At 40.9% G+C, this 10,866-nt stretch overlaps 1 protein-coding gene across 1 annotated transcript; it reads right to left on the reverse strand.

Moving 5' to 3' along the window:
- Window positions 1-2,676: 2,676 nt before the first annotated feature.
- Window positions 2,677-4,239, reverse strand: LOC311134404 (pyruvate dehydrogenase [acetyl-transferring]-phosphatase 1, mitochondrial; the record flags this gene model as incomplete). The annotated part of the gene is made up of 1 exon (XM_084168082.1): window positions 2,677-4,239. One exon carries the CDS (start codon window positions 4,237-4,239, stop codon window positions 2,677-2,679), a length of 1,563 nt encoding a protein of 520 aa, XP_084024208.1.
- Between the last annotated feature and the right edge of the window lie 6,627 nt (window positions 4,240-10,866).

Here is a 10,866-nt window from a genome sequence, read left to right on the forward strand (position 1 = left end):
CTGGCGCAAAATTCAAGCAGCTCGGCTTTGTTTGATGGCTTGTGACCATCCATCTTCCTCTTGATCACATTCCAGAAGTTTTCAATGGGGTTCAGGTCTGGAGATTGGGCTGGCCATGACAGGGTCTTGATTGACCTGGCTGTGTGGCATGGCACATTGTCCTGCTGAAAAAACCAATCCTCAGAGTTGGGGAACAATGTCAGAGCAAAAGGAAGCAAGTTTTCTTCCAGGACAACCTTGTACGTGGCTTGATTCATGCGTCCTTCACAAAGACAAATCTGCCCGATTCCAGCCTTGCTGAAGCACCCCCAGATCATCACCGATCCTCCACCAAATTGCCATTCTTTTTGTAGGTGACTTGATGTCATCCTACAGTTGTTGAGTGACATTCAAATGAGTTGGCGGTCATCCCGGTCAGTAGAGAGTCGTTTTCGCCCTCTGCCGGTCTGTAGCTTTGTTGTCCCCAATGTCTGCTGCTTGAACTTGTTCTTATGTCTTTGACATTTTAAGGATGGAAGCAACCTGACGCTCACTGTATCCCTCTGCCAGTAAAGCCAGAATTGAACCCTACTTTTCCCCACTCAAAACGTTCCTTTTCAACTCTTTTGGCATGGTCAATAGTTATTTTTTGTTTAATATTACTTTTGAGGTACTATTACCACTGTTTTTGCCATCCAGCTGGTCCTATTGCAAGAGGATAGCGATGACCACAGCAGTGGTTTTAATACTTTTCCTCGTTAAATAAGATTTGGTTCATGTGATCACCTAATCAGTACCTAATTCAGTAGAATGAGGTGTGCCTGTGTTGGAATGGTCCTCTGTAGCTCAATTGGTAGAGCATGGCGCTTGTAACGCAAGGGTAGTGGGTTCGATCCCCGGGACCACCCATATGTAAAAATGTATGCGCACATGACTGTAAGTCGCTTTGGATAAAAGCGTCTGCTAAATGGCTTATTATTATTATTGGAATTCAACAGACACTGGAATGGAATGGCTGTCATACATGTAGAGATGCTGATTTAAGAAACATTTGCAGTGGTCTCTATTTTTTCCACAGCTGTATGTATACGTGTTTGTTTTGGGCTTCGTCCACGTCGTTTTCTATGACGTACCTTATGTTGGGTTGAGTAATAAAGAAAAAACGATTACGCATTCCTGCGCCTGTCTTCTATCAGTATACAACGTGACAGTAATTATGAAAATATAATGTTCAGCACATTTTAATGGGTAATTCAACTGTATTGCCTAATTTGAAAACACTGTAATGTACTGTAATTTAAAGGGCCATTTTTTGCTATTGGATTAACTGGTTATTAAAATAACTAAATTAAAAATATATAATTTGTATTTATTACAAATTCCAAGGCAGCAGCTACTCTTCCTGGGGTCCAGCAGAATTAAGGCAGTTACATTTAAAAAAAACATTACAATACATTTCACAACATATTAAGTGTGTGCCCTCAGGCCACTACTCTACTATCACTTATCTACAACACAAAATCTAAATCCATGTATACATGTGTGTGTCTCTTCACATTCCCTGTTCCATAAGGTATATTTTTATCTGTTTAAAAAATAATAATAAAAAATTCACTGCTTGCATGAATTACTTAATGTGGAATAGAGTTCCATAAACTGTGCACCTCCCATAGTCTGTTCTGGACTTGAGGACTGTGAAGAGACCTCTGGTGGCATTATGTTCTGTTTTGGTGAATAAACCAATGTACTCATTATATTTCAAAGTAAACATATGTTTTGAATCAATGGTTGTGTGGTGAAAGATGTCTACAAAGAAAATGAATGCACAATTAAAGGTTTTGAATGTAAGAGTGGCTGTGTTACTAGTGTTACCGGTTTGGAGTTTTGAAAATTCACCACATACTTGTGAAAATAGTACCCAAAAGAAACCTGTAATAGTGATGGCAATTGTCTCAAGTTGTGTATGCTATTGACGGTTTGCGTTATCATCAATTCGGCTTGAGGGCACAGATATTCACGTATTAGTCCATTGTGGATTGATACCGTTTATTAAATAGCATACATTAACAAATAATAGCAACAGTAGACTTGCATCCAGTTTTGCTAAATATGTTTGGTGTTTGCAGTCCACATTGTTCTAGATGGCTTCAACATGTAATGTCGGTAATTTACGCATAACATTCGCACGTCTCCGAAAGTAAAAATATTAGGCTTCTATAAATAGGCAAGATATCTCTTCGGTATTATAGGACTGAACAATGTCAATACGTTTGTAGGAACGCATCTATTGAAATAGGGATAGATCCTTGAACGCGCAAAATGAAGAAGGCAGGTATGAAAATAATCTAAACCTCCAAAACGGCACTCACAAGTAGACTATTATCAAATATTTTTCTTGATGGGCTACTTGGCATATGCATAGCCAGGATTGAAAAAAAACGGAAAGACTCATTGATGTTGAACGCGACTTCGTTATAGTAGGGAAGCCTACAGAGGACTTGGTTTTTAATCAAATGGAATAGAAAACAAGCAATTGTTACAGGAAAACAACTGAAATATTTCAAAATATGAGGGTCACCGCCATCATCATCAGCTCTCTTGGAAAATGTCACAGCACCAGTTAGACAAGAGCGCCATCTTAGCGCCGGCCAAAAATAGAGCCCTTTATCCCCCCGAAATGTCTGATCTTTGATTGGCTTACATGTTGGCACTATTTAAATGGATTACAACAATTGTTATATCATCCCTGTACATCCTTGCCAGGTCCTGAGGCAAGCTGAGCATTTTCGACAAGCGCCTTGGCTCCACTGTACCAAAGCCATCACTCCCTAAAGCATGGCGGATCAGATGTGTTGCAGAGTTCTCGTCCTCTAAAGCCGAAATGGCTCTGCTTTTCCTCTCCTGGAGCAACCTGTGCATCTGTCCCATTGTAAAGGAGAGCCCAGATACTGGTTTCTGCCAGTGTAGACCAGTCAGATGTTCTCCTATGACCTGCACCACAGTTTGCCTGTGCATCAGCTCCCATAGGCCATCAGTTGCCATGATCAGAAACTTGTCCTTTGGCCTCAGTGTGTGGCTTGTCACCTCTGGCTCAGCAATGAGATATGGTGGCGTGTGGTAGTTAGGTGGGAGCATCTTAACAAACTCATTGGCCGACAAGATGTCTGGTCTTGTTTCATACACCCTGTTCAACATTTCACCGCTCCATTTAAACTTAATGTCTCCGAACCCTCTGAAGGGCATGAGGAGGCCCAGTAGCCTGCCGTGTTTGACTACTGTCTTGTGTTCGAGCGCAGGGTGCTCAGAGAGAACCCTCTGCAACTCGTCTGGGTTTTGGGCATTGTGGTCGTTGCTGATGGTGTGTGCTGACCAGGTCCCATTCTCCTCTTGGACTCCCAGCACAGCCCTGCTATCCCCCAGGTTGGCCACATGCAGGTCATTTCCATCCACGTGGACGACACATGCTGTGCACCCAGACAGAGCCACCCGAAGAGGGGTGAAGTGGGAGAAGGGGTCCCCAAAGTCCACCTGGGCCTCAAGTGAAATGTCATTGTCCAACCTCTTGAATGCATTCATCAAAGCCGTTTGGACGTACCTGTCCTCGTCCTCCTCTAGATCGATCCTCTCTTGCCAGTACGTCCTAAGGCTGTTGAAGTAAAGCTTCCCAGAATCTGTGCTGGTATGGTCATTTGGGTGCTTGTGCCACTGTAGCATGGGTAACACCGGCCTTTCATTCTCAACTGCATCCTCAATGTCCCTTAAGGTCTTCACTGGGAGTAGAGTCACAGCAATGTAGTAGAAGAGCCTTTCACTGACTGCCTGGGCGCACGCATAACCTGCATGTCCATCAAATACCCCAAAAAGCATTCCCCTACTCTGGAGACAAGTCGCTGCACTCCTGCGGTCCTCACTCAGAGCATTTGATGCCAACATGTTACTATCAAACCCTAAAATTGAGTTAACAGAGTTTCGTCCATCATATCCATTGACTTTATAACTGTACTCATTAGCTTTTAAGATGTGGTTTATTTTAGAGAGTGGCATCTGACTGGTCTGATGGTTGTCTCGGTATTTTCTCCCATTGATTGTTTCTGCTGGGTAGTTGATAGCGATCAAATCTACTGGAGGTCTGGAAGAATGACACCGTCTAGTATCAAAGTCAAGGAATGTAATTTGAGTCAAGCAGCTTTTCCTTATCAGTCTTAACCTGTACATGGCCCAGTATTGTTTGAGGTGGTGAAAGCAAAGCGGAGGTACCATCTTCAGAACTATGGAGTTTGCAAACGTCACCTGCCAATAAAGCAAGCATGTGAATAGAATGTAATTGAATGTGCTTCTGTGATTTACAGTACTCTGAGGGTTCACCTCAATTGAAAAATGGCCCCCCCAGGACTCCTCTTCCCGAGAGCTAAGTAACCATATCACATTCTGCGCATGTTTTATGCACAAATCAGTCTACCTGTAGCCTATGTGGAATGTATTTTAAGACATTTGTGTAAATGTTTGTTGGTTTTATGCTGTCTTACTCCCCATCAATTGATGTAACCTATGAACCTTGGTGTAATCTTAATATATTCTGCCATATCCTACTCTGAAAATATAATATTGTTTATAGTTACAACAGACATGAGACAAATAAGTTTGTACAATATGTTGATCATGTGGTTTATAGTTCCTTCCATAGAGCTAGATAGAGGACTCATCTTTGTATCTATGCCATTATAGCGTCTGTGACAGCATGGGCAGTGCCATTGAGCCTACAACTCATAGGAGTCCCCACCCAGTTGACTACTTTAATTACTTTAAAATGGCAGAAGCATGGTGGACGCCCTCAATGACGCTGCCCATGCTAAAATGGCCACTAGAGGCCTCTATCATTCTCTGTGGTTACAGCAGACAAAGTTTGTACAACATGCCTTTCACCGTAAAGTAGCACATGTGCAGAAGGTACAGTTATTCAGCTATTGGGAAGAGGCTTCGACAGAATCAGGTCACGCAGCCACTGCATTAAAAAAATGACTCTTTCCAAAAGTTGGTTTCTAACCAAACTATTCGTTCTCGATCTTCTTTTATTGAAATAATGTGTGAATTATTGACATTGACCCTTGAGACATGAGCAGACTATTACATACTAGACTACATGTAGACTAGTAGTAAACCGGTGCAACAGACCACAATTAACGGTTCTGTCTACCGTTATAGCACTTTATTTTACTGTTTGAAGTTGAAGTTCTGTACCCATCCTCCACATACTTTTCCATTGACCCCAGTATCTAACAGAGCTTGAACTATTAAGACATTCAACTTTAATGTTTTAAATATCCTTATACATTTACAAAGTATACACAAGAACACTTTTAGACATTTGGCTCATACTTTGTCACCTTACCTGCTGTAGCCGATCACAGTTACTCTGAGCAGTTCTTGAGAACAGAACAGTTAGGTTATATTTTAACTTGGGTAGACTACTTTGTTCCCATGCTTAATATAATGTAGGATAAATCTTTTTTGTAGGATTATATTGTGCTGTCAGAAGCTATTTCCTCCCCAAAATGTGACTATACACAGGCTCTCAATTGTAAGAATTGGTTTGGGTATATGTAGCCTAAACACCTCATGTGCAATAAAGTGTGACCTTTGAAATGAGCATATTCATATCTGGTCTACAAATAGGTAATCTATAAACCAATGGAAGCTTGAAAGACATGCATGGAAAATATCGCAGAAAATCCATGGGACAATGGATGAATGGCATGTAAGGGCATATCATAATGAATTAATTTTAAAAGCCTCATATCATCACAAAGTTCTGACTTCTATACTTCTCTTTCTACTTCTGTACACTTTTATTCCTTCACTCACACACACAAAATAATCAATTTGGCCAATATTTAAGGACGACAAACCAAACAAAGGGGTTCACAAAATCTGGGCGAATCTATATGACCTCTATTTCTATTGGTGGATATAATAAACTTCTGGTAAATGCCACGTCCCTAAACGCACCAAAACATTGAGAATGGACCAATTAAATGTCTACATATAAGCGGTCAGTATACCCATGTCTTGTCCTTTCCATCTTGTGTAGGGAGAGGCTATATGGACCACCCCAAACAATTGCAATCAGTCAATATAATCGAGAACAATCATCAGAAATCACGTGATATGAATCAGACAGTGGGGCGCCGCCTGACCCACTAGTTGGTCAGAAGGTTCAAATCAACGTTTCTTATCGTGGTGTAGATGTACTGTATTGAAAATGACACACTAACGCGATATCACATTTCCAGCATGGCCGACAACCAGACCTCCCTTTTATTTTATTTATTTATTTAACCTTTATTTAACTAGGCAAGTCAGTTAAGAACAAATTCTTATTTTGCCTGCCATATGAAGCAAATGGTAATTATTAAATATTAAGTGAGCATTGCATTTGCAGCTCCTAAATTAATAGAATCATTTAAAACGTCACCTCTGAACGAGCTCCGGCAACTCGTGGCCCAGCTGGCTAGCTTGACTGACATTGCTAGCCGGTATTTGCGTTGCTAGCCCGCGGGCGCGTTCCAGGTGGACTTCATTGCTTCTTAATTTATGGGTGTATTACAATTGATAGCTAACATAACCGATTAGCATAATTGGTTCCAATTATTTGATGATTTATTGGCCTCTACTTTTATTTATCACTATTGCAGGGCGTAACAACTCTGTTCCTGGAAAGCAACCATCCTGTAGGTTTTCACTCCAAACCCAGTAGTAACTAACGTGATTCAGCTTATCAACCAGTTAGTTAGGTGTGCTAGATAAGGGTTTGAACAAAAACCAAAAACCTACACTCCCATTCAAACCCAGAATCCTATATTGTATTTCTCCAGACTTCCAACACGATTCAACAAGATAAGATTTGGAAGGATGGCTACGCGAGGCCAGCGTTGAACATAGCAGCTAACCACATACTGGTGGTGTTCCTGGCTGATTACGTTGAAGACGTTGCATTGCATCAACCAATGGTTGTGTGCCACGTCATCGACTGTCGGGCTTTACATTGCTATATCATATGATGTGGTTAGCTGAATTGTTAAACACCTATCCAAGCTTTGCGAGATCTGGCAGGCGTCTGCAATGTAGTCAGGCAGGAATGCCACCCATATGATATAGCGGTATAGCAATCTAACGCCCGACTGCGCAGTCGATGATGTGGCATGCAAATGACATGCTATGCAACTATTGGGTGATGCAATGCATTATCTGCAATTTGGTCAGGGCCTGGAACATGACCCTCAACTAGCTGAATCAGGTATGTTAGGTTAGGGTTGGACTGAATACCCACAGGATGGTAGATCTCCAGGAATTGGGTTAGGTAGCTCTGTTGTAACCTAAGCACTAGGTCGTGTTTATTGGTGCGGACCGTAACAAAATTCACTTTTGCAATGGAAAACTAAAAACAATTGTTTCTTATAAGACAAGTTCAGGTAGTCCCTTGCAGTTTCAGTCCATTTTCATTCTGTTTGGTGCCTAGTGAATACGACCCTGTACTGTCTCCAACCAAGTCCCAGGCTTTTGTGGGCACACTGCCCCACGACGGCTCATTTGCAGTTCCATAGTTTCAGTTTTGTTTTTGTGTAGAGAGCAGTCTCGCGCATTGGTCGTTGACCGATGGCCGACCCAGATTCTACTGTCGTATCGGGTGAATGCTGGCAATTATTGCTGATAAACAAAGGAGTCCGCTCATACTGAACTTGGATCATAAGGTTTATTCATATCACAAGCTTCAGCATAAGTGACAGATGTCATGACATCCGGAGAGCGACGGCCCGGATTGCAATGGTCGCTCTGCCCTTTCTTTGTCTAGCCCCTACTTATAAACAATGCAAAAAGATGGGTGCTCCCTCTTCTGGCCAATCACCAGTCTCCCCTGGGGCGTCACCCCCCAAACGGCTACATTTGACCTAACATAAACAACATTCCATTTCTTCATGAAAAACATTTAACAAAGGCATAATCCTAATACACGACATTTCCCCCCTTCGAGACTAACTAACAGTCTCGAAAACAAACAGAATAGGATTATGACAAGTAACAATTTATCTTATTGAGTATCTTTAACATTAAACCAAAAACATTCTCCTCTAGAGTGTATATACCTTTCTATGAAATATGAATAACTGTTTATGAAGTGTGAATACATTACTATGAAATATGAACAAATCTTTATGGAGTGTGAGAGCGAAAAACTGTCCGGCAACCTTCGTTCCAAATCCATCCATCCATCAATCAAGACAGTAAAATTCTCTCACGGTCCCTCTGCCCCAGGCAACCACCTAGATACTCCAGATAAACTCATAAACCATGTAAATGCATTTGAAACTATGATGCAATTAAATACACATGTAAGCCCCTGCAAACAAAATACTATCCAAAAAATATCCACTCTATGGCTGGTCAACCCATTGGACCCTACAGTGGACCTCTCCCTGCCTAGACTCCCTGTCCCTAAGCATCAACGAAATAAACAAAAACATCTAAGATCCCCACGACCTTTTACCTAGCCGGTGGGGATTCCGGTGGGGTACGCCCACCCAGGTAGTGGCAGTGCTGGCAACACTGGCTGCAGTAACCCATGGGGAGGGGGTCACACTCGGACAATCAGAGAGGGGGTTTATCATTGTGGCCCAGGTGGCACAAAATAATCAAAGGTCTGACCGCATGGAGATGCTTGGGAAAATGGTTACAACAGGGGATCAGAGTGTTTGTGTCTCAGGTGAAGAGGGTGGATCTGATCTCCATCACCTAGGACTTGACATAGATTAAGTAGATTAATCAAATCTCACATTGTTATCAATTTCTGCTCAATCTGCATGCTTTCTCAATCAGCTTTAACTGTATGTGCACTCGTAGATCAAGTTATTTCTCGAGTTGGGCTCTGGGATATAACAGCGTTGAGTATCGGATTTTATGGTGGATTGTGGAGGAGGGGGGTTGAGTGTGTTAGAGTATGTGAGTATGTGCGTGTGTGCTTGTCTGGCATCTGTTGTGGGGGGGGGGGGGGATGTTGGGGGGGGGGGGTATGGGATGGACCGCGGGAATTATTTGCTAGGATAATAATTGCTTGTCAATGAATTAAATGTAATACAATGGCAATCCTGGTTATATGTTAGAATCCTATGCGTGAACTGCCAACATTATTACGCATATTAATTGATAATGATGGAAAATAGGATATGCATAATTTAAAAAATAATAATAGTTATATAGATATATATATATAGAGAGAGAGGTGAAAGCATTGGAAATGCTTTTGGCGGTTAACCTGCTTCTGTTTTGTGGGTGGCACTGTGTGCTGTTTTCGATGGATGGGTCCTGGCCTCTCGGGGCCTTAGGGATACGGAGGGACGTGGGTGGGATGCTGATCACTGGGATGACGGCTCAACTTGGGATGGGGAGGGGCTTTAGCGGGGGAATTAGTGGAGAACAATTGAAGGGTTACTCCGTAGCAATGCAAATATCACGGTACAGCTATATGGACACTCAATCATTACGCTATTTTTTATTGGTAAATTTACAAACATATATAATGATAAATAGACTTGAAACTTGTATCTCATTATGGTGTATGGTGAAATAAGTATAGCCAGTTATAATTGTAATGGCTTAGCTGATAATAACAAAAGAAGAACAATATTTACATGGCTCAAAGAGAAGGAATATAATATCTATTGTATACAGGAAACTCATTCAACAATTCGAGATGAAGTAGCGTGGAAAAAAGAATGGGGGGGGGAAATATACTTCTCCCATGGGCAAAGAAATTCAAAAGGGGTGATGATATTAATTAATAGTAATTTCGATCCGAATGTGCAAATTGTCCAAATAGATACGCAAGGTAGATGGATTATTTTAAATATGGTATTGGACCATAAACAGATATGGCTCATTAACCTTTACGGACCAAATAATGATGATCCACAATTCTTTGACAATATATATAATAAATTATCAAGCCTGCAAGCAACTCAAGACAATATTATTATGGTGGGGGATTATAATACTGTTTTAAATAGCTCAATGGACCGAAAAGGAAATCACACCACAAACAATCACCCACATGCTCTTAAGGAAATTGTGAATGTCATGGATACATTAGAACTAGTAGATATATGGAGGCTTAAATATGCTGATCTAGTGAGATATACATGGCGGAGACTGAATCAAGCTAGTCGTCTTGACTTCTTTCTTATCTCATTCTCGTTGGCACCAAAAGTAAAAAAAAGTGTTGATAGGGGACAGAATGCGGTCGGACCATCATATAATAGGCATATACATTACTCTGACTGAATTTCCACGTGGGCGAGGATATTGGAAATTTAATCAAAGCCTATTAGATGATAATTTATTTATAATTAGAACAAAGGAATTTATAACTGACTTTTTCCAACATAACATAGGTACAGCGAATCCCCTTATTGTATGGGACACCTTTAAATGTGCCTTTAGAGGCCATGCAATTCAGTACTCATCTCGAAAACAAAAGCAATCTAGGTCAAAAGAGTGTATACTAAGAAAGGAAATAGAAAGTCTAACAGAACAGATAGATGGCAATAAAAACAGTAACATAGAGGCTCAGAATAAATTAGAGGAAAAACAAAAAGAAATGGAAAAACTTATTCAAGAAAGATCAAGTGTAATATATTATAAAAATAAAGCAAACTGGATGGAATATGGGGAAAAATGCACAAAATTCTTTTTTAATCTTCAACATAGGAATGCTACCAAAAAGAACTTAATGAAACTGGTTACAATTGACGGAGTCACCCATAATTCACCTAATGATATTTTGAAGGAAGAAACAAAGTATTTTAAGCATATGTTTTCTTTTCAGTCGCCTCCATC

This window comes from Coregonus lavaretus (genome assembly GCF_964263955.1).
Source record: "Coregonus lavaretus genome assembly, chromosome: 8".
NCBI lineage: Eukaryota > Metazoa > Chordata > Actinopteri > Salmoniformes > Salmonidae > Coregonus > Coregonus lavaretus.